Source organism: Lemur catta, chromosome 22, assembly GCF_020740605.2.
Source record: "Lemur catta isolate mLemCat1 chromosome 22, mLemCat1.pri, whole genome shotgun sequence".
Classification (NCBI taxonomy): Eukaryota; Metazoa; Chordata; class Mammalia; order Primates; family Lemuridae; genus Lemur; species Lemur catta.
Window position 1 is genome coordinate 27,921,900 of NC_059149.1, and position 26,182 is coordinate 27,948,081.

Genomic DNA, 26,182 nt, shown 5'->3' on the forward strand with positions numbered 1-26,182 from the left:
CTTTGAAGTGAAGCCCAGAGCCAAGAAGGAGTAATATGTGGTTAGTATAATGAGACCATGGCTATAATTTTAAAAATCAACTGGGTTAAAGTCATGCTAAACAGGAGAGTTATGTAGGGTGGAGATAGTTTATGAGAAAACCACATGCAGTAGACCTCTTTTCCTCTCATCCATTTACCTCTGACCCACCCGCCATTCAGAGACCTTCCCCTCTGCAGCTCCAGTAAAAACTGAAACCAGAAATCCCTTTAAGTTCCCATGGAATCAACTGATCCAGGGAAACCATCACCTCCAGTTGACACATGAAAAAACTGAATTTTCACATAACAAGAAATTAGTAAGGGTCGAGACTTTATTATTCTTTAGGAAGGACTGGGTGTCTCAGGAAAGAGTGGGACATTAGATGGAAAAGACCTAAAAGGGAGCCAAGGCAGAAGAGAGGAGAGAATAAGAGAAAGAGAGAGGGATGATTGTGACCAGGTGAGTGTGCATGAACGGTGTCTTCTGCAGCTGTAAGCTGAACCCCACAAGGTCTTCAGGAAGGTCACATCAGGGCACAACCACTGAAATCCCACTTTGTGTGGCTCTGAGGCATGCACATGAACCTTTTCATAAAAGAAACTTCAATAAGGGTCCAGACAATTTTAATTTTTTTTAATCAAGCAATGTGGTATTTGAGATGAGTGGGGAATATCCCAGTTGCATGATATTCTGTAAGCCAGCAGCCGCTTCCTCACTGTGGAGACCTGGGAGGAAGCGCATCTCCCCATAATCCACCTGATTGCTCAGCTGTAGGCTCGTAAGACCAGATATCACACGTCCCACCTCCCTCAGGTACTTCCTGTGCAAATGAAAGAAACACTCTAGATTTCACGATTCCGAAAGACAACTGATAATATGTAAATAGATCTGAAAAGAGAGTGAACCTAAAAGCTAAATCAGTCAGGGTCCAGACATGGAAAGGGTCCTCATACCAGGTCGTTCCATGGAGAGAACTGGATATGGGCAGCTGACCATGAATTGTTGGAAAAGCTGGAAACGCAAAGATGGAGCGACGAGGCAACCCTAAAGATAGCCGCAGCTGGAACCCCTACTACCGCATCGTGTGGGGGAAACCAAGGGCAAGTGAGGCTGGCAGGAGCTGCACCTGCAGTGGGACTGCCGGGTGAGAGCTGAGGATGCAGACGCAGGGGCTGTCCTGTGGGGATGAGAGAAGAGAAAGTGGGGGAGAAGTTCCCCAAGTCCACCCTTTCTCCAACCTACCATTCTCCTGGGAGATGCTTGCATTGACTGACACCAGCCAGAAGTCAGGAAGCCTGGAAAGTGTAATTGCATCGCTCCCATTTCACAGAGCAAAGCAGGGAAAGGACAAAGGATGGGTCTGGGCACAAAGAGACAAAGGATATGCCCAAATATTAAGCAAAATATTGTTCAGTCTGCCGTGCTAAAACTGAGTGACCACGTTTGAGTCATTGGCCGTAGGACTGGTAATTTTGACCTTTATTTTGTGAAGCTACAGATTTTATTTCATAAGGCAAAAGTTATACAGTCAATCATTTATGTATGTTCTGTGCTGAACATTTTAAATGCATCTGTAACCATTTTCTTTCATGGGCAAGAAGAGAAATGCAAAGTTGGCGCCATAGGCATTAACTCAGTAGATGTGAGTTGTTTTAAAAATACAGCATAAGTACTAGAATTGGTGAATGCTTTGATTTACATACCAAGAAATGACATGAATAAAAAGAGCTTCTTATATTCAATAGAATTATAACTCCATTAACATAGATGTGGATGCCACTTCCATTTATCTATTAATTATGTGAGAACTAATACATGCAGATAGATACACAATATGACTGCGGCGTTCATATCAGTTACAGCTTCCCAGCTATGGCCCTGAGGAAATAGCAGCCTCCTAGGTCTCCATTCCTTTAAATAGAGATAGGAATAATAAAAGCTACCTTGTAATCTTGGGTCATATGAGAAAAGTACGAAATAAGAATTTATAAATTATAGGGTACTCCACAAATATAGAGTAGCGGTATCTGATTAAGCAGGCAGCTATTAGGTATCCTCTCGTGTCTTGTGTGTGTGTTTTTTTTAAGATCATGTTTAAAAATAAGCAAAGAAACAAAACAGAGAAAGAAATGGGAAGGGCCCTGAAACGCACTCACTGTGTGACGTGGAGAAGACACGTAACTTCTCCTGACCTTCCTTGAACATCCAGTCCTGCTCCTAAGACCAGAAGAGTGTTGGACTGAATTATAAGATCCTCTTTTGGCAGCAGAAAAAGTTCAGCTTGCAGCGTCCTTTAATCCTCTCATCCTCCAAGCACATCTTCCTGCACTTGCCCCGACCAAGCCTGCACGGCTCGCAAACAGCAAACTCCCCTGCGCCAAGAAAGAGCTGCTGACACGGCTTTCCGGGAACTCTAAAAACGGGGGACATGACAAAGGCCACCAGCCAAGGAAGGGTTTGTATGGATGATTATAAAGAATATTTTCAAGAACCAGCCCAGATTTTTCAAAGAGCTCCTGCTTTTTGCAGGATGGAGTTGGGGAGAGTTAGTTCTTAAGGAAGAAATAATCACAATTCCTGCTCCCCAAGTGCTTAGAATCTTGCGTGGAGCAAAAATAAGCCATGGGCAGAAGAAATGACATATATATTACAGAACTATAAAAATACATACCTGACACCCCTGTGAAGTTTGCTGGGTGAAAATGGGAGGGATACCATGAGGTTTTGGAAAGATGCTTGAAGATGGCATTAAGAGACTAAGATTCAATTCTTGTTTGGAGCTCGTACGAGGTCTGCCCGGAATGTGTCCGGCCATTGTTAATATAACAGGAACGGTTACGTGGCGGGACACTTTCTGCACAGACCTTCTTATGTCCTCAGTAAACTCTCACTCTGTTTTCTCACTTGTCTAGTGGACATTCTAGAAGCACCTGACTACATTTTTAGTCTGTTTAGTGGTCAAATGGAATCATTTATGTGAGAATATTTTGGTCATAATAGTACCTACCTCATAGGGGCGTTTTGCAGATGAAATGACGCAATCCCTGTAAAGTTGTTGAATAGAGTGTCTGGTACATAACAGGCACTCAATGACTAGTAGCAACCTGAGTGTTTCTTACTCTGAAATTCTGTCTAAACACTTTTTAATTTTTTTTTTTTACAATTTTTCTTTCAGTTTACAATGTGCTTTCTTTCTGTAAAAGATGACTTCACAAAAAAAGATCTGTGGGCTATTCCTTATGAATAGCTCATCTGTAATCATGATGAGGTTTCACTGAGTCTCTCTGTTATTGGAGCCTTCTTCAACCAACAGCATGCATTTGTTTTTACTGGATTTAGGAGACGAGCTTGTGAGAGATGGGCAGGCATGTTCTCACAACAGTGCCAATTGGCTGGTAAAAGATTAAATCTATGACCTCAGTTTAGTTAGCGTCATGCGCTAATGGGAAGAGCCAGTGGGTACAAATGTCTATGGGCAAATTGCAGTCCAGTACTAAAGATATTTGTCTGTGAAATGGAAAAATCCAAATATGATACTGGGGACAAGAGGAAAAGAAGAAAATAGAGTTAATGAACTGAGACAGTTCTAATTGCACTACTGTCTCTACCCCTCTTTCTCTCTAGAAGTCAGCAATAGCTAACAGGGCCAGAGCTCCTAAAAGAAAGGAAAAATTATATGCAAGGGATTTAACCTACCTCCTGGAAACGAGTAGGGGTAATCCATTCCTGCCTGGCACCCTAAATTCAAAACAACACACATTTTGAAAGTTAAAATCGACACAGGAAAAAAAAAACTGTATAAAACAGTATTCCCAACCCTACATGTGACATGGGATGTCAAGAGATGAGAGATCACAGAGTGGCAATCTGTTTCCCAAGCCAGCACTCCTGGCCACCAGCAAGACCAAATTAACACAAACAAAAGGTAAAGTATCATACGCAGTTTGCTCTTGGAAAATGCCATGGCAGGTCCAATCCCCGTGAGAGGCACCATGGAGGGTGGACCTTTGCTCTCAATTTCAGGGTGGTACTAGAAGATTCTTCAAACTTTATGATCCTCCCCATCAAAATCCCATCAATTTGCATTTACCTGACGGCAATTGAGCCAAAGTGAAGAAAAATGCAAAAACAAAATAAAGCGTCTTCCTGCTCAGAGCCATCTTTGTGGAAGACTCTTTAGAAAGACGTTTGGGATTTCTTTGAGAAAACAAGAGGCTCATTTGTATTTAAAAGTAATGGGATATGCTCTTGGTCAGTGAAGTGAATCAATAAAGGAAGCACAATTATATGCCCCATTTCTCAGGATCAAGGGCTGATATCACAGATGGATGCCCATGAAGCCTTACATTCGGGGGAGTTTAACTGGTGTCGTGAGAACCCCAGGCTGGGAGTCGGGAGACCAGGGGTTATTCACGGGGCTGCCGTAGTCATCCAGGGATGAGGAGCTAATGACTCCATCTCTTCCAGCTTCCATCTTCTGGATGCAAATAAGAAGAAATTCACAAATTCTGCGGCCTCTCAAGGTTGTTGTAAGGATCTATCTAGCATGATTATGATGCAAAAGTGTTTTGAACATGTGGCATGCTTCAGGGGCCTGGTACCCTTAAAAGCTCAATCAATGTGGACTCTTCTTTTCCCAGCTTTCATTTTTGTTGTTCAGAAATACCACAGGGAGAAAGGGAGGGGGAGCAGTCATTTTACAAATTAGCTCTGGATCCCTGTGCCTGTGACAACATCACTTAAGAGAGGAAAGCCGTGATTGCCACATCTTTTCAATTCATTAAGAACATGGGCATCAAAAGTCATATTCACATCACTGCCCCCCCCCAAATAAGTTGCCTATATTTCTGTTCTTCATTCCTAGAATTTAAAACAGAATAATTAGAAAACATTAAGACTACAAAGTCAGAGAGATGGACTTAGCAAGTGTATGACCTTGGATAGGTTGCTTGATTTGTTGAACTTCAGTTTCCTAATCCTTAAAATAAAGATACAAAATGGTACATGCTTCCCAGGGTATTTCATAAGAGTAACCAATACTAAGGAGCATGGCCAGGTTTAGAAATCCAAACTGTCATCCCGATGTTCCTTCTTGGGAACTTTCCAAAATCAGAAAGACGGTACGCTATGGATGGAGTGACACCCACTGAGGTTTGTGGGCTCTACTCAGCAGAGCATGGAAAGTTTCTCATCCCTGACAAGCCTCACTGATCAAGATGTTATTTGTTCTGGAGAAACGTATAAATGTGGGTGTTCATGGCCCTTTCTCACGGACACTGTGCTGCTCTCTCAAGACCCTCCAGTCATGAGGACTTTCATCTTTCTCTCTGCTGTTCTCCTCTTTGTGGCCCCAGGTAACATGTGTATCTTGACAGGGAAGGGGAGCAGAGGTGGTTTCCCAGAGGGAGGGTCGACCTCAGTGAGCGTCCAGGCGTGACCAACCCTGGCATGCAAAGGCACCGTTGATGCAGTGGCCCTGAAGGGGACCATTTGCTGCAGGAGGAGACTTCCACCCTAATGCCTATTCCATAAATCCCTTGCATTTTCCATTATTATCTGGGAAGGGCTGTCACAGGTTTGAAGAAATAAAGGAAGGCCAGGAAGGATGATTTTTGGTGCTTCCCAAAAAACTGGGGGAAAAAAATTAAAAGCAAGGGTAGCAGTCTACGGACCTTTTAAGATATGGTTATGGTAGAGATTAAGAGAAGGAAGGGAGACAAAGAAAGGAAAGAATGGGAGAGAAAAGGAATGGAGCTTAGAGACACCTACGCATTCACCTCGGCGGGCACCAGATGAAACAGTGTAACTTAGACTGACATTCCTTAGTTACATACCATAAAGCTGCGTGCTGTGATAAAAACTACACATAAAATGCCTTTAATTCTCTAAGCCAGTGCCCTTAAGGAAAATTCTTTCCTACCTTCCGTTGAATGGTATTCAGGGCATCTTTTTTGGTTTGGACCGTCCATTTTACATATATTTTGCAGATGCAGAAATTGCACCTCAGATGGGCTGAACAGCTTCTCAGAGTCATACAGACAAGCAAGGGCGAAGCCAGGAGGGGAGGCCAACTCTGCTCTGCCCCAGTGAGAGGCAGTTAAGATGCCCTCCCCATGTCAGAGCTCTCTTCACTTGCTCCTGGGAAACTCCAGTGCCTCCATTAAGGCATAAGACTATACTCATCCAAAGTTCCAGAGAGCTGAAGAAAGGGCTTCTCAGAACCCATGATAAGTCCAAATTTGTGCCAGATGCTAGTGATACATTATTCCGGGAATAATGCTCAGAAATTTCACACCCGCTGTTTTGTGGCGAGCCCGTGTGAATAGATTCTGTGTGAGGATATGAGGCTCTAGGACCTACAGGGAACCTGGCTACATCCACCCCACTGGTGTTGATGTACACACTGGAAACTGACCAGGGGTGTCCTTTTCAGATCACTCATTATGAGTCAACACAAGACAAATTTATTTACTATAAAATTATTTAAGATATTTAAATGAAACCAATATATTAATGCACCATATGCGCACAAACATACACACACACACTGTTTCCACATGGGCATCTGGAATGATCCATTGGAAGCCTGTGTGCACCAACACTCTTTACTTCCTGAGTCTGCCTGGTCATCACTGTGGATTGGATCCAGTACAAGGGTTCTTGTCAGAGTGAGGTCCTGCAGTTCTGGCCCGAGATAGCCTCACAGAATTATTGACAGAAGGGCAGAAAGAACATAGACCGGTGCAGTGGAAGCCAGGATTCACTAAGCTTTGAAACAGTGGGGCATTTGTACTTATGAACTGAGATACTGACCCTGGATAACGATTAGAGCATATGCTGGAACTAAGCCATCTGGTTGTTAAGTTTCACATAGATATGAATTAGGCACCTTTATATTTTGACGTTAAGTGCAATCTCTGTACATCTGACAGCTTCATTATATATACGCAAATTAGGCAACTCTAAAATGGTGATTCTGATGAGATATGTTGTCTATCCTTAATTTGAAGCAGACTGCTCATGTTATTGCTACTGAAGAAGTCCTGAGGCCAGAACTGTGCAAAATGACATTAGAAAAATCTTAAGGAACCATTCCCAGCATACTCCTCCTGCCCACTCCAAAGCACCTGCTGTCTACAGCTGGTGTTTTGATGGAATATGGAGAAGAAATCCTTTCCAGGCAGCTCATTTACTTTCTGTCTGCAATAATAAACATTTTTTTCTTTTTATATATTTATCCAGTCTGAGCCATCACCCCAATCTCAGCTCTTGCTCTGCTCACAGCAAGTAGCGATCTTGGAGAGTCTGTTGCCGAACTCATGGACTCTGGAGGTGTTTGTAGGAACAAGTTGATAAATACCTCTACAGATTTTGATAGTGTGTGTTTCCCAAAGCCCCCACACAGCCTAATCTCAAATGCTGGAAGACAAATCTATTCTTCCAGGCATTTCACCCTGGGTGGAAAAAAAGAAATATCAAATAGGAAATATTTCCCAAGCCATCTCCTCTAACTGCAGGGTATGGCACTGTGACAGCTTGTAAAGAAATCTTCACCAACTCATTACATAACTGGTATCTAGATATGTCTGGAAAGAGAATTAATCCAGGTGGCTCCTTCCCTTGTGTAGCCAAGAATGAATTTTTTGGTGAGAAATGCAAGAAGCTTAATGGGCATTGCACACATTCTTGTCATAAAAATGAAGAACTTGTTGCTCTCTGCCCGAAGTTCCTGAGTTGCTGCGTGCCTCACCAGCCATGTGGGACCGATAATGAAGATGACTAATTTTGAAGATGAGCTTCCCGGAGAAGCATCAATGACCTAGCTTCCTCTTTTTATACTTTGATAAAAATAAATGGCTGTCTTTGATCAGTTTGTCAAATGCTTCATTTGGAGGAGAACGTGACTACCTAATCTTTATAGTCCCTCCACCCTGGCTTATTTTGTATAATTTTAGAGTAAAGAAATTCTTCCAAAGTCGTGATATTTTTCTTAAATAGGGAAGGTAAATCAACAAACCTCTAGCTTGCACACAGGCAGTTGGCCCTAACCAACCTATTGAGATGAGAGAAAAAGAAGAAGAAGGAAGGAAGGAAGAAGGAAAAAAGGAAGGAAGGGAGGAAGGAAGGAAGGAAAAAAGGAAGGAAAGAAGGAAGGAAAATAGGAAGGAAGGAAGAAGAAAGGAAGGAAGGAAGGAAGGGTGGGCCTTCCAGCCACAAGAACTGTGTGAGCAGAGAATTTTTATTGTTTATAAATGACCCAGTGTAAGTAAGGTATTTTGTTATAGAAGCATGAATGAACTAAGACAATTATCTAGTTTAAGTAAGAATTTCCTGTCAGGCTTCTAATGCTTAAGATCCAGTGTAGTTCCCCCCTGGGATGGAAACCTCGCCTTACTTCCATCTTAATTCCTCGAGATCAAGGTATTCAATCCTCTTAGAATCAATAACCCCTTGACAAAGTACTTCTTAATTACACTTTCTGTTTTGAGATAACTGTCGATGCCCATGCAGTTGCAAAAAAAAAAATAATACACAGAGATTCCCAGATCTTTTACTAAATTTTTCTCAATAGCAACATCTTGCAAAACTATAGCGAAAATCACAGCCAGGATATTGACATTGATACAGAGGATTTCCCTCATCACAAGGACTCCTCGTGCTACCCTTTAGAGCCACGCCCACTTCCCTCCCACCTCCACCTCCTTCTTTACGCTGGGACAACTAACTTGTTCTCTATTTCTATAGCTTTGTCCTTCTAGAAATGTCATATAAGTGGAATTATACAGTATATAACCTTTTTGGATTGGCTCTTTCTCCAGTCAGCAGGAGTCTCTTCTGTCCTTCGTAGGCATTCCCCAATAAATTCATTTCCTTTCTACTTCATGTTGCTATCTGCTTCTTGGAGAACCAGAACTGGCACACGTGGTGATCTCTGATTGTCTATCCTGTTCCTGTGTAAGGAGAACCTAAGTGGGAGCTCTGATCGGGACACACTGACCGCTTGCTTTTGCTTAGGATGTGGGAGCAAAGTGGTGTTTCCGGGCTTTGTCTAACCTGTGTTCCAGAACGAGGAGAGCTTATTCTAGAATGTCAACTTTCAAAACTGGACATTTTCGTCTCCTCTAAAATACTTCATAAATTTTCCTTAAAATGAATTATCTGGTGTTTTCCCTAAGGGCAAATCCTGGGAGCCTACGCTCTGTCTGTTTTGCCTGGGGTGGAGGTGGGGATTACATCCAAAGGCGTATGCTCTCTGGAAGGGTAAAGAGTAAGGTCACATGTGATTTGGTGCCATTGTTAGAAATACAGCATTTCAATAAGTCCTCCCCTTTTAGCCTCTCTTCTCACTCTTGTCCCCTTTTTTTTGTTCTGAGCTCCAACCCAGTCTGCTGTTCTGTGGCCAGACATCGCCCCCTTTGATGACTGACGATGCGAACCATGAAGTATTCCCTATTGTCACTTATTGGCATTCTCACCCCACACCCTTTCTGTCCCAGAAAGGTGCTGAGACCCTCGTGCATTCATGACCTCCTCGCATCCCACACCACGCTTCTTTTTGACACTACGTGTTTATTTATTCCTATGTGTTTATTCCAGAGGCATCTTGGGGGGGATGGACTTTAGCCCCACTTACCTGCACCGATATTTTTGACAAGAAGCTCCTGACTGATATCCATCTGGAGCAATTTCATACCAGTTTAACTGAAACAGAACGGAAAGTCCTTTCACCAGAATCAGAGAATGTCGAGGCTGAAGGGTATCTCAGAGATCATCTGATCCAATTCTTGTTGGACTTCCCACACGACACTCACGCTCCCTGCCCTGAACTCTGCTGAACTCAAACTTCTAATGCCCCCACGCTGTCCCCTCCCCCTGTGTCTTGGTGCTCCAGGCAACGCCGGCCCTTGATAAGCTTCAGTAATCAGGAGCGGCACTGCCCATAAAAACAACTGCCCTGTCCTGCCCAGGGGTGATTCCCTCTGACCTGCCCCTGCTCAGTCCAGCAGCCCTCGCGCCATGAGGATCCCTGGGCTGCTCTTAGCCATTTCTCTTCTGCTCTCCCAAGATCCTCCAGGTAAAAAGAGGCTCTCAGCTGGAAATATACACCGTGGCAGAGGATGAGAGGTGGGGAGAAAAACTTGATTTAGAAAAAAAAAAATCTTGAAGGATTCAGCGACCTTCTTCAATCCCGGCCTTTACCGCTTTGTCTTCATTGGATCCATTAGTAAAATGCAGTGGCAGTCCTCACACACACCTCCCAGCTGTGAGGCTTACGGCTCTAGGGAGGAAGACAAAGGCAGAAATCAGGGTTCTTAGATGTCACTGATCCCCGGCTGCCCATGGTGGCAGTTCCTCTCGGACTCCTTAGCGATGGGGACCCACTAGCCATACTTACTCCACTGCAGGGCAGCTGCAGGTATTCTTCGTCGATTTTGTGGAACGAGGTGGCTTCTCCCATCTGCCTCCTTCTGAACAGCTTTGCTCTGCACGGAAAGGGGGCCTACCCATCCTTCTAAATTTTACAACTTTTCATATCAGGTCAGAGGATTAGGATCAAGAGGAATGCAGTGAATTTAGTAGGCAAAACCATAATTTATTAACAACACGACTAGCAGGTGTCTTTAGAGTCTGCTAAGGAAATTTCAGTTAGACTGAGATGTCAGCAATCTTCTGACTCCGATGTTAATCTGTGTACCAAGAAGTTCTAGAATAAGCTCTCCTCGTTCTGGAACACAGGTTAGACAAAGCCCGGAAACACCACTTTGCTCCCACATCCTAATCAAAACCAAGTTTTATAATATTAGCTAAGGAATGGATATGAGAGATCATCTAACCTAAGTCCCTCCTTTTAAAAGCTGAGCCAATAGTATAGTGAATGGAAGCAATTTTCTCCAAGTTGCTCAACACATCTAGCGGTGCCGGGACCAAACCAATTGTTAGGATTCATAGAGCCCATCCAATCCTCTCTCCCTAGCTGCTCCCTGAGTTTTCCAAGGCTCTGAAGAAGCCCAGAAGCCCTGAGTGCATCCTTCCCCTCTTCCCGACGGGGTCTCTGCAGTGATTCACATGGGTTAATCATTCTTCTCAGAGGGTATGTGTTTAGCTTACTCCTTCCTTGTCCTGTCTTCCTGGGTCATTTCTCATGGATGCTTCTATAAAATTTTGCTATCAGCATATTCTAGGTTTGTCAAAATATGATAATTATTTATCAAAAGACAGGTTTCCCTCAACCTATGATCACAAGACAAAGAACCTGTCAAGATAGAAGGCCTGAGTCGGGTGCCCCAGCAGGGCCAGGGAGTGACGTGCAGAGATGGGAGTCGTCCCCTGCACTGTGCTGCGGGGGGCCAGGTCAGACTGGCCTCTGCAGTGTGGTCTAAGGAAAGGCCTTAGCAGGAAGATGATCTGGGACAGAGGTCCCCAAAATTTTTGGCACCAAGGACTGGTTTCATGGAAGACAATTGTTCTGTAGGGGGATGGTTTCAGGATGATTGAAGCAAATTGTACTTATTGTGCAGTCAAACCTCTCTGCTAATAATAATCTGTATTTGCAGCCACTCCCCAGTGCTAGCATCACCACCTCAGCTCCACCTCAGATCATCAGGCGTTAGATTCTCACAAGGAGCACAACCTAGATCCCTCCATGCACAGTTTACAGTAGGGTTCATATTCCTATGAGAATCTAATGCCCCTGCTGATCTTACGGTGATGTGAGTGATGGGGAGTGGCTGTAAATACAGAGGAAGCTTTGCTCACTCACCTACTACTCACCTGCTGTGTGGCCCAGAGCTGGGGGGAGGGGGACCACAGATCTGGGAGAAAGTAGCAGGGAGAGGTGGGTGAGGTCAAGGTAGCTTTGGAGCTCTGGTAGTGGGCTTGGTTGGATTTAATCAAAAAGTAATGGTCAGTATTGTAGGGATTTTAAAAAAGAGGTGTGTATGGACTAATTTTTATTTAAAGAAAGAAAACCATGCTGGTTGGGAACCAGAGGGCCATGTAGGAAAGTGGAGGAGAGTCGGGGTGTTGGGAAGAGCTGGGCCGCCCGGCTCAGGGTTCTCTGCCTCTCCCATGAAGAAACCTGCTGCCAGTCCCGCCTTTCCGTGCTGGGCCACAGTTAACCGTGGTGACTCACCCTGTTGTCTAGTGAGAAGTGAATTTGAAGTGGACAGAATATGCGGCTATGGGACTGCTCGCTGCCGGAGGAAATGTCACAGCCAGGAATACAGAATTGGAAGGTGTCCCAGCACCTCTGCCTGCTGTTTGAAAAAGTGGAGCAGCAGCTTACTGCAGAGCACGAAACACTGAGACGCAGCTGTGCTTAGAGCACGACCTCTGTGCCCTCTCTTCCCAAGGCCTTGCGACCAGGGCGTACCCCGTGCAACCAGGAATCCAGTCGTCAGACGAGGTCTGCGGAGCTTCCACTCAACGCAAAGCAACGTAGGGGTCGAGGCAGAGCACAGCCCACAGCCTTCGGGGGGTTGCAGATAAGGGAAGACGGCAACACAGGTCAGGCGTGATTTCCAACACCTTAAAAACTGAACAAAAAAAATTTATGTACATCTAACCGGCAATAAACCTAAGTAAAACGTCATTTGTTTTGGCTTGAATGATATCAATTTATCTTAATAATCCTGGTTTTCTTTTCTGATCAGAAGTTCTGCTCCGCAGTTACATATGTCTTTTGTTAATTAAAATGGAAAATAAATCCATGTTAAGTGCACCTTGTTTGGAATACAAGGTCTATATTTCAAAACATAGACGTGGGAGGAGGAAAACAAAAGAGATGAGGTGTGATGACAAGGTTGGGGACTCCCCCGTGACTTAAGGGGTTGACCACGTGGGTGTCTGTGTGGCGTCCCGCCCAGCAGAGGGCAGAAGAGAGCAGCCCTGCGCGAGGCAGTGCTGGGGGGCGACATCCAGGCTCCTTACCCTGGAAACCGCTAAAGGAAGGGGAGTAATGAAACATTTGACCTGCCTGTCCCGGCCATGTCACGTTTCAGGGTCACTAAATGGTTTATGAGGAAAAGCTTCTCTCTACAAAAGTAACCCAGGTAACAAATGAGGAGTATCACCATTTTGTAGACACACAGGGAAATAGTGATGTAGCCAATGAATGTTAGTAGCTCTAAAATAAGCAAGAAAGGCCACCTGCAGTGCCATGTAGGGGCTGCCAGGCGTGGTCCAGCAGCATCCTCACCTTCGGACTGTGCCCTGTGTGCCAACAACAGCATCATGAACCTTCGTGTAGCTCCCACCTGAATTCCACGTGTAGTTAATCTCGTTTCATCCCTTGAGAATCTCCTTCCTCCTAGATTATTGCAAAGAATAATAACTTATTTCGGGGATGCCCATCTGAGAATACTTTGGAATGTATAACTCAGAGAAAAGGACTGGTTTTAAAAATATTACCAAGATACTATTGTCATCCCTGGAAAAAAGTCAACGCTAGATCCTTAATATAATGTAATAGCCAATCAGTGTTCAAATGAGGCTGATTATTTCACAAGTGCTAGAATCAGAGCCCTAAGAGGTCCACACACTGCATTTGTTTGTCTCCAAGACCTGTTGCATAGGTGGTGTCGTCTCCTCGCTATCCCAACTCTGAAACACTGAGCCAAAAATGGAGTGCAAACCTGGGCCAGCCTCTAGAAGTCAGCACTGCAATCACAGGGATGGGAGGAAGCTGTTAAACACCCCCCAAGGATGCAACACTCCAAATGCGGAGCACAGAATGTGCTATAGGGCCACGTAGCACTTGCTGTCTTGTTTCTTATGCTGTGTTGGCACCCTTCATTATTCTTCATCTTTTACAAAGTCCTGTCAATACATACTTTCCTTTGGTCCTCACGATAAGCTCTTGAATGATGCAGAGTAACCGCATCATCCTCACCTTTTAGGTGTGGAGGTTAAGGCTGAGAGGGACCAGGGGCTTTCCTAACATCGTCCAGGACCTTAGGCAACCCCACAGTCAGGTGCAAATCAGAGCCCACATGGCACGGCACGATCAAATGCGGGGAGCCTGGGGTCCCAGCCCTACCCGCAGCCAGTAGCCTTGCGAAGGTTACTTAACTGGTTTGTGCCTTGATTTTCCCTTCTGCAATATGGCCACTTTACTAAACAATACTTACAAGCACAGACTCAACTTCTAGCCCCACATTAAAATTATTTTTTGTCTCTGTTTTAAATTTCAATTTGATACGTTGCCGAGAGAGAGAGGCCATCTTGTACTTCCCTATATAACAAAGAGCAGAGCAAGGATTCCTCCAGGCTTTAATCAGCGCCCCCAGCAGCTGGAGGGGTAACAACATGCAGAAAGGAAAACTACCTCATTGTCAGGTAGAATTGGGATGGCCTTGTAGCCTGGCTTTCCCAGAAGAGCCATGAGTTTTGCTTGCTGTCCCGATGTTCCATCCTTTCATTTTCTAAAGGGGCTGGACTCTAAAACAGCACTTCCCTGATGACAATTCACAGTCATATTAATGAACTGCTACCCTCAGCACTAAAGGGAATTACAAAGTTAGACTATTTTAATATCATAGCTTAATATTAAAAGAACAAAGGTATATTTTTCTATTTTGTTGCTTCCAGAATTGGCAGGAAATATTAATAGTTAATGCTTTTTAGCACTGATAGTTGATGTACTACATTACACAATCAGAAATTCAATAACAGTTGCTACTTATCTTCTTTCTCCGAAGGACGGCTACAGATCTGAAGGCCGCAGTTCCCAATGGAAGATCAGTAACCCTTTGAAATTAGCCTGATGAAAATCAACAGAAAGAAGGATTATTTGGACGTTTTTAATTTTATAATTTATGCATTTTTTAATATGTGAACTTGAGAGAGACAGAGACCTAGGTAGACATAGACAAGAGACACAGAGAAATTGAAGATTAGCCAAGCAAATGTCTGGGTGAGCAGATCCACCACCCAGGCCCTTATTGGAAAATGCAAATTTGCAGGGGGTGAGATTTTCAATGCTTTCTTGCCTCCCAAGTGATATCCCATTAAATCCCAGAAAACATGAATGTGAGGAAAGAAACCATACGGCAGCCAAGTCTGGGCTCAGGAGTTGCTGTAGAATCAGCCTTGAACTCTTCTACTACATTGCCAGTGACCCAAAGAAAGTTACCCTGGAGGAGACTCACAGAAGAGTAAAGCAGAGATTCCTATGTGGATTTTTTTCTACTTAAATTTTAGGCTGTAATATGTTAACAAATCACAAGGACTGCTAGGACTCATTTACATCGGCACAGATGCCCCTCTAGGAAAAAGAAGGTGAGAGGCCAGGCGAGGTGGCTCATGCCTGTAATCCTAGCACTCAGGGAGGCCGAGGCAGGAGGATTGTTTGAGCTCTGTTGTTTGAGACCAGCCTGAGCAAGAGCGAGACCCTGTCTCTACAAAAAATAGAAAAATTAGCTGGTCATGGTGGTGTGCACCTGTACTCCCAGCTACTGGGGAGGCCGAGGCAGGAGGATTGCTTGAGCCCAGGAGTTTGAGGTTGCAATGAGCTATGACGACGCCACTGCACTCTAGCCCAGGTGACAGGGTGAGACTCCTGAGTCTTCCCAGTGTGACAAAGTCAAAGACGGATGTGGACTCAGGAGCGGCAGACCTTGGGAGGCAGTGGAGCTACTTTTGTGGCTGAATCCAAGAGAAAAAATAATCACCTTAGGAGGACTGGGAAGGAGTTGAAATGCTTTGCAGTTATGAGAAATTAAGCAAAAAAGAATAACAGCAGCAGGGAGAAAACATACCATTCCTGTGAAAAATTATATTTCTTCTTATGTCCGTGACTACCAAGAGTTCCCACTCTTTTCCAAAGGAATTTTCTTCCTTTCCCTTTAACTCTGAGTGTCTCTTTATTTGACCTGCAGTCCGTCCATTACTGTAGCGCGTGCAGCCGGGGCCAGATCTTCAGTCTTGAACTCACACGTACGCACACGTTGCTTTTTCACCCATCCTTGGCTTCTTCTTCTTAAGACAGTGGCTGGGTCTCTAAGATGTTTCTCAGTTCTAAAATTTTATGATTATTGTGTCAGCATTCACAGCCTCTACAGATTTATTTAAAATGATAACAACGTAGGTTTTAAGAGTTTTATTACCCAAAAAAGGTATTTATTCCTCAGAACCCATGTAAGAAGATTTCCAGTGTTCTTTTACATACTTTCTTAAGAGTGCTCTTAGGATGGCTGAAGGCATTACAGATCAAATTGCCTTCTGAAGACACAATTCATTTTGTGATTCCTTGCATGAAAAAAAAACAAACAAACACCGAGTAATATTTTTGTGCAGTTCTCTAAGCCAATCCCTTTATCACTATCCAAAAGCAGTTTTCTCTCATGTCATGCAATTCTTCCCCACTTCTTTTCCAAAGAGGGCTTTAATATCTGTGTCTGTCTTTTCCATACATCAAGTTCTTTTCCCTGGAGGGGGATCTGTGCCGATGTAAATGTCCTAGCAGTCCTGGCGGATTTGTGAGCATATTACAACCTAAATTTCAAGAATAAGAAAATCTACATAAGAATCTTTGCTTCGCTCTTCTGTGAGCCTCATCCACAGAAAGTTTCACTGGGGCATTTGAAAATGCAGTAGGAGAATCCACATTTGATACTACAGAATACCTCTGAGTCCAAACTGGGCTCCAATATGGTTTCCATTCTAACATTTATATTTTCCAAGATTTAACAGGATGCCACTTAGGAGACAAGAAAAAGGATGTTCTGGTGTTGAAAATATCTCTCTCTCTCTCTCTCTCTCACACACACACACACACTTTTGCATTTTCCCATAAAATCCTTCAGGAATGTGGATTGCAGATCATCTCTTCTGGCAATGGAGTCTCTTTCATTTTACTTTAGTTCACCTATTTGCTTTAAATGAATCAAGATCCCACATACTAAGCAGCTTAAAAAAATATTTTTTATAAGTTGCATGGACAAAAAAAAAAGAGTTTGACCCAACAATTAGCATATTCTGTAATGGGTTCGGCCATTGCCTTCCGCCTCCCTTCAGGATAGATGTGGCTTTTAGCAGGCCACAAGAAAAGACAGGAATGACAGGAAATGACAGTTTCTGAAACCAGGTCCTACCTGGGAGGTTTGATGACTTTTTTGCACTGAAATAAGCATGTTCAGCAGACAGAATAGAAGCGCTATGGGCAGCTTTGCTTAAGTCATTGTTTAATGAATCCCGGGCTACTGAGAAGCGCTTGAGGAAACTGGTGATTTTATGAAAATGACTCATTTGTTCTGCTTCTCCAGACCTTTCATCTCCCTGCTACTCTTCTTTCTCTCCCCCTGTTCTTTCTTAATCGCCAAACCCACCTAAGGCATCCAGGCATGTTATTACCCTTCTGAGAAGTACGGCTGGAGCGTCTGTCCCTGCAGCAGTGGGACGCTACGGCCCTGATGTGTCCCCTGAGTATGAGCCGTCATTGGAACGCGGCTCCGCCCACGCCCCAGGCCCACACTCCGGCCCAGCCTAAAGGAGCCCTGGGCCTGCCCACCCCGCGCCCTTCCCGCCGCGGTGCCGCAGCCGACATGAAGCAGCCATCTCTCCCTCCCTTTGCCAGCCTTCTCCTTGTGGCCCTGCTGTTTCCAGGTAAAAGAGAAAGGTGGCCTGGGCCTGGGTGCCAGGACCCCTCTGCAGTGGGCGTTTTGGGGATGGGGGTCCAGGCTGGGCAGGGAGAGAGGACGTCGGGCAGCACCTTGGGCAGGAGCCTCTGAGCTGGGTTTGTAAATGCCCCTGTGACTATGCTGATGGCACTGGCCTCCCCACGGAGAGGGGTCCCTGCCCCACTCCATTTCCTTATCCTTTTAACTGTCCCCTTCCCCTTCCAGAGAAGGACACTAGCTTTTAGGGGAGTTCAAGAAATGCTCAGCTTGGCTCTGCTGAGGGACCCAGGCTCCCTGCTGACCGCACACGCGTGTCACGCGCCACGCACCTGCTCGCTCCACACACGCGAGTGGCACTGTCCCCGCCCGCTCCCCGTCCCGTCGCCCGCGTGCGCTCAGCCCTGGGAGCGCAGGGGCCGCGTCCTCGCGGGTCACGCAGAGCTCCGAACTCGCCGTGCTGGCGTTTGTGCTTCGACAGGGCCGTCCGGAGCCCGCTATGTTAACCCCTCGGGCACTGCGGGGCCCAGAGAACTCGCGGAAGGGTCGCCTGGTCCCTCGTCACGCCGCCAAGTAAAACGCTACGTCTTACCGCCGCGTACCCCGCCTTACGAGGGTAAGTCGGTCACTGAAGCGTGTGACAAGTTCATCCCCGGGGAGATGCGGAGGGAAGGAGTCCAGGGAAGGAGGCTGGGCCGAGAGGCAGCTTCCCCGAGGCCGTGTCTGTAAGCCCTGACCTCGCCCCAACGCGGCAGCTGGGGGGACCCGCCAGGCCGCAGCCCCCGCTCCCTGGGCCCTGGGGCTCACTCGCTCCACGGCAAGTCACTGAACACCTTCCAACTGCGGCTGCCAAATGAGGGTCCAGGAACGCTCCCCGGAGATGCCGGCAGAGAACAGGCCGTGCTGTCAGTCTGCCTGGGCAGGGAGGAGCACAGGGGAGGACAAAGGACAACGAGCCCACGGACGCTCTTCCGGGCTTTGCTGAACGGGGCCAGGCTCCCGGTCTGCCCCAAACCCTGCCCAGGGCCGGCTTCCTACCCACAGGGCTGGAGGAGATGCAGTTTCCAAGATGCGTCCTTAATCCCAAACTCATTGCTGACCCTGAAATAGGAGGGACCGGGTCAGAAGCTCGGTGGCAAGTGCCCGGAGGACGAGAGGGTGCTGGCACATAGCAGATGAAGTCCCAGCAGTGTGGCTTCCTGCAGCGGCCCATCCAATATCCCATCCCTGCGCAATGGGCCTCGTCACAGAGGACTCACTCGTCTCGTCCTCCGCCCAAGGGAAGGGGAAAGAAAAAGCCATTATTGCCCCACAGACAGGAACAGGCCCAGCACCGGGCAAGAGCCATTTGGTCTAACAGCACTTCTATGAGACAGGACTGTAATTCCCATTTGGTTAGAAGAGACTTAGAAGGAGCTGAGCTATATATCTGGTGTGGATGTTACAGTTTAGAACTAGATAATCTGTCGCAGGATTAGTTAAAAAAAAACCCAAAACTTAAAACTCTGAGCTACAGAAAGCCGTTTCCTATCCATTGCCATCCTACCATATTCCTAAGGGCTAAAGTGACCACTGTTTGATTCTTTTTTTTTTTTTTTTTGTAGTTTTCATTGTGTTGGCTTTTGTTGTTTTTTAAATTTACTGTTTGATTCTTGAGCTCGTTTTAAGAGGCTAATGTTGGGTATTTCTTCATACAGAACCTGAACCAAATTTCTATGTTGTCAACTGCAAGAGAAGTGAAGGCTACTGTCAAGAATTTTGTAACTATATGGAAACGCAAGTAGGCTACTGCTCTAAAAAGAAAGATGCCTGCTGTTTACGTAGGAGCTGACGTTGCTGACGTAGAAGCCCAAGCTCAACCACCTGCCTGTTCTCCTAGGCCACGACTCTGTCAGTCCCGGATTTCTGAGAAGTATCTGAGCAGGGAGGAGCTGAAGTTACCGTTCGTGCCAGACAGTCTAAACATTTTATGGTGGCAAAATAAATGACAAAAATGCTACACGCGATCTTACACAAAGTGACTTAGCTTAGCTTATGCTGGTAGATGTGTATGTAATAAAATGTCACAGGAAAGCATTCAAATAATTTGTTCTTTTATTTAACAAATATTTCTTGAAAACCTACTTTTGTTCTAGGCATGAGAAATGAAGCCAATTAGAAACGTGAATCATATATGTGGGGAGACAAGTATCTAAACAAATAAAAACAATAAATGCTACATACCATATCCACGTGGATATACCCTAGGCAAGGTGTGCAGCAGATAAACAAAAGATAATTTACAAAGAGTTCCTGGGGAGATTTGAGAAGGGTTTTGGAGGTTGAGTAGGGATTTATTAAGTTGAGAGAGAGAGAGAGGCAGAGGTTTCCAAACAGAGGGTACAGTTTCTAGGAAGGCCTGGAGACATGAAAGTATGGTTTGCTAAGTTAATAGGGGGAAGTTCAGCATAACAGCAAACGAGAGGTTAATTAGTAGTAGCAGATGTGACTGGTAGAAGCAAAACCGTGTGAAAGTCTCAAAGCACGCAGGCACACTCACTCCAGGCTGATGCCCAGGGACAAGGAAGTTCTGATGAAACTAGCACTTACATACGGAAACCAGAACCCCTGACAATTATCTCACCTCTTTGTAAAGCAATCTGTCCATATACCCGCAAGACAAAAAACACTTGTTCTCGTTGTCTCAGTTCTGCGTCCCAGAAATTATCCTCAGGAAATATAACAATAATATGTCCATAAACTTTTTGGGAAAAAAAATCTAAATGTTCAAAACAGAGCAATATCTTAGCAAACTATGATACATGGACTTAAAGGGATATTATATATTTCTTAAGTATAATAAATATAAAAGCAAAGAAAAACCATTAAAATGGACATGATAAAATATTCAAGGTAGTTTTCTCTCCTAAAAATTACAGCATTCCAATGTTCCTAAATTTGACATAAAACTAATTATGAAAAATATGTCCAAAACCGATAAAGTTTCCAATGTTAAGATTAGCAGTGATTTTAAATTATTTTTATCTTTAAAATCACCCTGTCAAGTTATTGCATTACTCTTAAATTTTAAATATACATTTTTAAACACAAAAATAATATGCCCAAGGCTAAATATATAGACATCCTTTGATCACAGGCAAAGACATTTTGTAGTAAACTTAAGTTGCACCAAGGGAAGTCCTAAATTTAACATAAGAAAGGACTTCCCTGCACGAAGATGATAAAGTGTTAAAGCGTATTACCTAGGGAGAATTTGGAGGCTACTCTGAGATTTTTTTCTACCATTCTGTGGTAATTTTTGCAGTTCTGCTTGGAGACAAGAGAATGAATGTAATGTCTTCTCCAGGTCGGTTCTGAGCCAGCAATTCCCTTAGTTACACTTTGTTGTTGTTCTTTTCACAGAAGCTGTTCAGTGCGAGACCCTAAGCAACCAGGGGCTCTGTGGACACCAGCTGTGCCCTGAGTCGCTCTGGGCCACCCCGGAGGGAATCACACACCTGGCTGCTCCGAGTTCTGCTCTGCACGCCCACCTGCCACACACCCTGTCCTTCCCGCCCACTGCACCTCCCGTGGGCTTGATCCCTCTGACTCAGCCAGGGAGTCTGCTGGGGGGATGGGGTGGGCAGGCTCAGTCAATGCCGTCCCCATTTGGCTTCCTGTGACTTCAGTGATGGCCACACCTAATCTCTTCTTCCTGTCCCCAAGTGTGGTGGTCACCACAACCCTGCAGGCGTGGCCTGCTCTGACCTGGCTCAATCTTGTCTCTCGGGTCACGGGAAATGACCCTCCTGCACCCAGGGAATCTCCCTGAGAAATAAGAACAAAAATAGAAGTTAGTGTGTCTTAATGAACAGAGACTGAATTAAAACAGAGTCTGCCTTTTTCTCTATAAACCAAAATAATTCTCTGGAGCAAGATGAGTAACATTAGCATTGCCTCTGGGGGACAGCACGGGTGGGAACCCACCCCGGCTGCAGGGAACAATGTGCAGCCCCGATACAAGGCAGAGGGGCTCCCCTGGAGGGGTCTGACTAAATGGCTCCGTTAGGTCTAAATGCTTCTGTGTGTGCTGGGCTGAAGCATCCGGCCAGTCCTCTAGAGCCGTTAGGACACCAGAAAAGCCTTCCAGAGAATCTGTTCTCTCTCTTCCATCTGCTTCCCAAATCCCTTGTCTTTTAGCTGCAGCCCTCCCCCTCCTCTGAGCTCTGAAACCCCTTAGTGAATTCTAGTCATCCCCTCCCACCTGCCTGCCCAAGGTGCTGCAATGTGCCAGTTACTTGCGGACTCTGCTCTGATGGCCCCTCCCTATGGGGACGAGCCCCACGTGCCCGCTCTCAGGGGTCTCCGTGCTGCGCTGGTGAAGCATGTCCCACCTGTGGCCCCGGGGGCTCCCTGCCACCCCCTCGAGGGGGGAAACTTTGTCAAATGAGAGGAGAATCTGCCCTCTTCCCCCACAGTAGACAATATCTTGGCTTTCAATGAACACATAGATTTGTTCTGCCAAATTTTTAGAATAATATAATATGTTGTATTTGGTTTTATTTCACTCAGCATAATTTTGCGGGGTTCATCCATGTTGCTGTATGCATCTATAGTTGTCATTTTTCTGTTTTTGTTGCTTTGTGGAAATACACTACTTGTTTTACTACTGTCGTGATAACGCTGTCTGCACTGTGTTCTGTTGCCTGCAGTGAATGACGCTACATGGAACACTCTTGTGCACGTCCCTGGGTGCACAGGGGCCCCAGTTTCTGCAGGGTAACCTCCTGGGAGCCATTTGCCTGATTGTCGCCTGTTCATCTGCTCAACTGTGGTGGCCGCTGCCCAACCGAAAACGCCCCGCAGGTAGGGAGCACGTCTCACAACTGCATCGCCGTCACCCAGGGCAGTTCCCGGCTACGCGGCCGCCCCTCGATGCCGGTTCTCTTTCCTCCTCAACCTCCATATAGCCATCGAGTCACTGGTCCACCTCTGCTTCTCGAGACACCAAGAAGCCTGTCTATTTTTAGGCAGAAAGGGAAGAGTAGTCAGTACCTTCTGCCCACAGCCTTACTCAGTAGAGCAGATAAATATGCTCATTTCTGAGCAGTGTTCTCAAAAACCTATAAAGGTCCCATTTTATGCCTTTTCCGCCCCACTTCATTGCATCGCTCGTCAGACCCTGTGCAGGACAGGGAGGACCGAGGGGACCTGCAAGGATGAAGGTCCTCTTTCTTTTTGCTGTTCTCGTCTGTGTGTTCCAAACCAACTCAGGTAAACGTCTCTTGATCGGCCCTGGGAGGGTGGGGCAGGAATCCCGCTCACGTGCGAGTCGGTGCGTGGACAGGGCGCAGCTGTGTCTGTGTGTTGTAAGTGGGTGCAGGTGGCCTCGCTGGGGCTCAGCCCTGGGCCATTTCGATCTTCCCCATGAAGAGCTCACAAAAGCTACAGGAGAGTTGTGAGAGTCGTAACATAAGTCAAAGGGGCGTCTTTGTTGCAAACCAGAAGTATTCGCTGCAATCTGCAGTCTGGGAAAGGTCCCCAGAAGGAAGTTACAGTCACACGAGTGTCAGAGCTGGATGGGAATCAGAGATCTTCCACAGCAGCCCACACTCCACCAGGGGAAAACCGCAGCCCAGAGAAAGTGCTAATTCACTGCTAGGCAATGGATAGTTATGGTCACAGTAGATCTCCACACTTTAAATATTTTCCCACCTTGCACAGATAACCCATTTCACAGATGAGAAAACTGAGGCATAACCAGTTAAATTATCCAAGGAGAGAAACTGAGTTATTCGAAGAAGTAAGGCTAGAATCCAGATCTCCAAACTTCTAGGCTGGTGGCTCCTTGATCTTTACTAAAGCAAAGGCAGACCCACCTGTTCATTTAGCCGACCCTGCTGAGCCGTGGCAGGGATGAAATGACACAGGATAATAGCGTGGGCCCCTTTTGGAGCTGGGCTATTGTGCAAGGCTGTTTTTATAATCATGCAAGACCAACACTGTGTTATTTTTGAAGTTGCGATACGTGGCATTTGCAGACCTGGCATAAGTAAGACCTTTCTTTCAAGCATCTCATGTGCAAAGTGCTTTCCTTATGGGAACTTCAGGTGGTTCTGGTCATATCTGATTCACAAGCACACGCGTCCCGGTGGGGAGAGGGCTTTTATTGTCTCCTTTTAATTGTAGGGCATAAAATTAAAGATCGGGCCATAAGCTGAGAATCAGAGCTATTTCCAATTTTCCTAGAGACCAAGACCCGTCCCTGTCATTCCACTTTGGTTTCCAAAACTCCCACTGCTTTCCCTCAACGCACAGGGCCCGCACGGCCAGGTGATCTCCTGTGCAGCACGCCAGGGGTCCTCCTGGCAATGTTGTGACATAGAAATGATTGTTTGTATTTTAAAGCTAAGAAACTAAAGCTCGGTTAAGTTGGGACTTGTCCAGAGATATTTAGCTTTGTAAGAAGATAATAAACATTTGGAGTCTGGCTGTAGGCTGGGGTCGTTCTTTATTTTCTGCACTCTGTGAATTAATGATCAACTCTGTTCTGTTGTATCCGTAGGGGACATTCCACCTGGAATTAGAAATACTATCTGCCTTATGCAACACGGGACCTGCAGGCTTTTTTTCTGCCATTCTGGTGAGAAAAAGGGTGACATTTGCTCCGATCCTTGGAATAGGTGTTGCATACCAAATAAAGAGGAAGGACAAAAGGAGACACCAGAGAAGGCTGACTGACGTGGGATCTAAAACGTAAGCTCCTGGAAGGCGAGATGTGAAGTATTCCAAGGGCTGGCTTAAGGAAACGGCTGGCTTGTCGACGGTGCTCAATAAATGTTTGTTGAATGAATCTAGCACCAAAGGTGAAGGTCTGATGAAAGAATTTTCTTAAAAGCTTCCCTTCCTTGCCATTTTCTGGTTTTCTCTTTTTTAAGGCTTCCCAGAATTTTGTAATATTCCACTTTCTTTTCCTATTCCAGGGAGTATCTCTTACCTATCCAGAGATGGTGACAGACCAGAAACTGAGCTATAAACTTAGTTTCAGAGGGACAGAAGTGCAACCGATCTGCGAGTCTCTTTTTCATCTAGTGACATCTTGTCACACCCGGCACTCACCTTCTGCTGCTTATTGACCCAGACTGTGACGATCCTTATCCCTTTTCCATAGCCTCCTCAAGGAATAACACCAACAGGTCGCATTTTGATAGGATTGTATTCTTATCAAACATTTGCTCTTAGATTATCTCAGCTGATTAATAACACAGTCTTAGGGAGTGTGTAATAAGGTGTGAACGGGTCTGTTTGGGGGATGGAAGGGAAATGAAAATCATAAGGTTAAGCACATAATTCCTACGTGGGATCCTGGCACACCTAATCAATCGAGGGTTCACTCTTCCATGTTACTTCTAAAGAGCATATTTCTGAGCAACTGAAGCAAGGTAGGGAGGGCCCTTGGTACGTGAAGATTCCTTAGTGCTCAACACCCTTTGCTCCTTACTTTTCTCGGGATCTTGCTCGAGTTTGTTGAGCCAGTCATTCCAAGCATAACGAATATTAATTACAAATAAGGAATGTAAAAAAATAATAAAAGTAAATGTGCCGACATACAAGAGATCCTGTGCCAAGCTATTTCTAGACTGACGGCTTGATGAGATACTTTGTTTTCGTATTCCTGTTGACTGCCTGAATCCAGTTTGCTCATGAATAAGCTGATAACAGTCACCCAGGATATGCACATCTGGGTTCGCTGTCTTCTATTCCCGGCTGAGGTTGCAGTGAATATTTGGTATGACGCCTTTGGCCTCTCCCCAGCCTCTTCTAAACCCACTCTAGTTTTTTTATTTTCTAGATATAATCAGACAGACCCCTGGGATAGCACAGAGGGGACCTCTCTTCAGCACAGGCATGGCTGTAGAGCCCGCTCTCGTGCCCCCAGGGGTAGAGGCCTGCTCCAAACCCGGCTGGAGTAGGGTGGGCGGAGGTTCTCAGCGGGAGTGCCACCACTCCAGCCACAGATCTGTCCACCAGGGGCAGAAAATAACAGGAAGGGGTGGCCGTGCCCAAAGCACAGGGGGCCACAGGCTGCTTCCCTCTCCTCGGAGCAGGAGCCACTGGCAGCGGCCTCTCCCCCTGGCCTCCCGCTCCTCAGAAATCATCTCAGAGAGCCCGTGCGCGGAAGCAGCGCTGCACCTGAGTCCGCCAGGTGAGGCGGGGGCGGAGCCTGTCCAGGCCCTTGTCACGTGAGCATCTCTTAAGGAACCCGTGGCAGAGCCCAGGACTGCCAGCAGGGCATTTTCACAGGGCCTTAAGCTGGGTTGTTTAACATCTTTAAGGTGGAAACTGGGTCTGGCATGGCCTCCATTGTGAGAAACGTTATCTTCCTCTAATGTGAAATTTCTCTGAAATGCTATTTATTTTTCAAAGCCTGAAACTCCCTCGACCGAGCGGGCCGCCCGTCGATACCAACGCTGACCACGAGAGGGCGCGCCGCCACCGCCAATGCCCGCGGCTGGCTCCGGCCACCCGGTGGGAAGCCGGTTAGGAGCCGGTTGCAAGCGGGTTGG

At 45.9% G+C, this 26,182-nt stretch overlaps 4 protein-coding genes and 1 long non-coding RNA gene across 18 annotated transcripts; 3 read left to right on the forward strand and 2 right to left on the reverse strand.

Annotated features, from left to right (window-relative positions):
• Positions 1-331: 331 nt before the first annotated feature.
• On the reverse strand, positions 332-4,253 carry DEFB105B (defensin beta 105B). Of its 9 annotated transcripts, none has more exons than XM_045535620.1 (5): positions 3,961-4,105; positions 3,718-3,759; positions 2,178-2,238; positions 975-1,198; positions 332-605 (listed from the first exon to the last, which is right to left on the reverse strand). In XM_045535620.1, exons 1-5 carry the CDS (start codon positions 4,084-4,086, stop codon positions 363-365), a joined length of 696 nt encoding a protein of 231 aa, XP_045391576.1. In that variant the 5' UTR covers positions 4,087-4,105; the 3' UTR covers positions 332-362. The 9 variants fall into 9 exon arrangements, with proteins under 9 accessions (XP_045391576.1, XP_045391579.1, XP_045391577.1 ...); XM_045535623.1 differs by having other exon boundaries at positions 332-841; XM_045535621.1 differs by lacking the exons at positions 2,178-2,238; positions 3,961-4,105 and adding an exon at positions 4,112-4,253.
• A 1,017-nt stretch (positions 4,254-5,270) lies between these two features.
• DEFB106B (defensin beta 106B) lies at positions 5,271-7,888 on the forward strand. Its single transcript, XM_045535631.1, has 2 exons — positions 5,271-5,375; positions 7,650-7,888. The coding sequence occupies exons 1-2, from the start codon at positions 5,327-5,329 to the stop codon at positions 7,802-7,804; spliced, it is 204 nt and encodes a 67-aa protein (XP_045391587.1). The 5' UTR covers positions 5,271-5,326; the 3' UTR covers positions 7,805-7,888.
• Positions 7,889-8,552: 664 nt separating this feature from the next.
• LOC123626560 lies at positions 8,553-17,419 on the reverse strand. Of its 6 annotated transcripts, none has more exons than XR_006730900.1 (7): positions 17,115-17,419; positions 16,128-16,515; positions 15,780-16,038; positions 14,348-14,782; positions 13,220-13,330; positions 12,155-12,557; positions 8,553-10,797 (listed from the first exon to the last, which is right to left on the reverse strand). It is a non-coding gene; the product is annotated as an uncharacterized LOC123626560 (long non-coding RNA). The 6 variants fall into 6 exon arrangements; XR_006730903.1 differs by lacking the exon at positions 17,115-17,419 and having other exon boundaries at positions 8,553-9,274; positions 9,656-10,797; positions 16,128-16,964; XR_006730899.1 differs by lacking the exon at positions 17,115-17,419 and having other exon boundaries at positions 8,553-10,300; positions 10,418-10,797; positions 16,128-16,958.
• A 96-nt stretch (positions 17,420-17,515) lies between these two features.
• On the forward strand, positions 17,516-19,718 carry LOC123626555 (sperm-associated antigen 11B-like). The gene is made up of 3 exons (XM_045535630.1): positions 17,516-17,625; positions 18,118-18,252; positions 19,334-19,718. The coding sequence occupies exons 1-3, from the start codon at positions 17,565-17,567 to the stop codon at positions 19,465-19,467; spliced, it is 330 nt and encodes a 109-aa protein (XP_045391586.1). The 5' UTR covers positions 17,516-17,564; the 3' UTR covers positions 19,468-19,718.
• A 2,942-nt stretch (positions 19,719-22,660) lies between these two features.
• Positions 22,661-24,475, forward strand: LOC123626557 (sperm-associated antigen 11-like). Its single transcript, XM_045535632.1, has 2 exons — positions 22,661-22,889; positions 24,181-24,475. The coding sequence occupies exons 1-2, from the start codon at positions 22,757-22,759 to the stop codon at positions 24,354-24,356; spliced, it is 309 nt and encodes a 102-aa protein (XP_045391588.1). The 5' UTR covers positions 22,661-22,756; the 3' UTR covers positions 24,357-24,475.
• Positions 24,476-26,182: the final 1,707 nt, after the last annotated feature.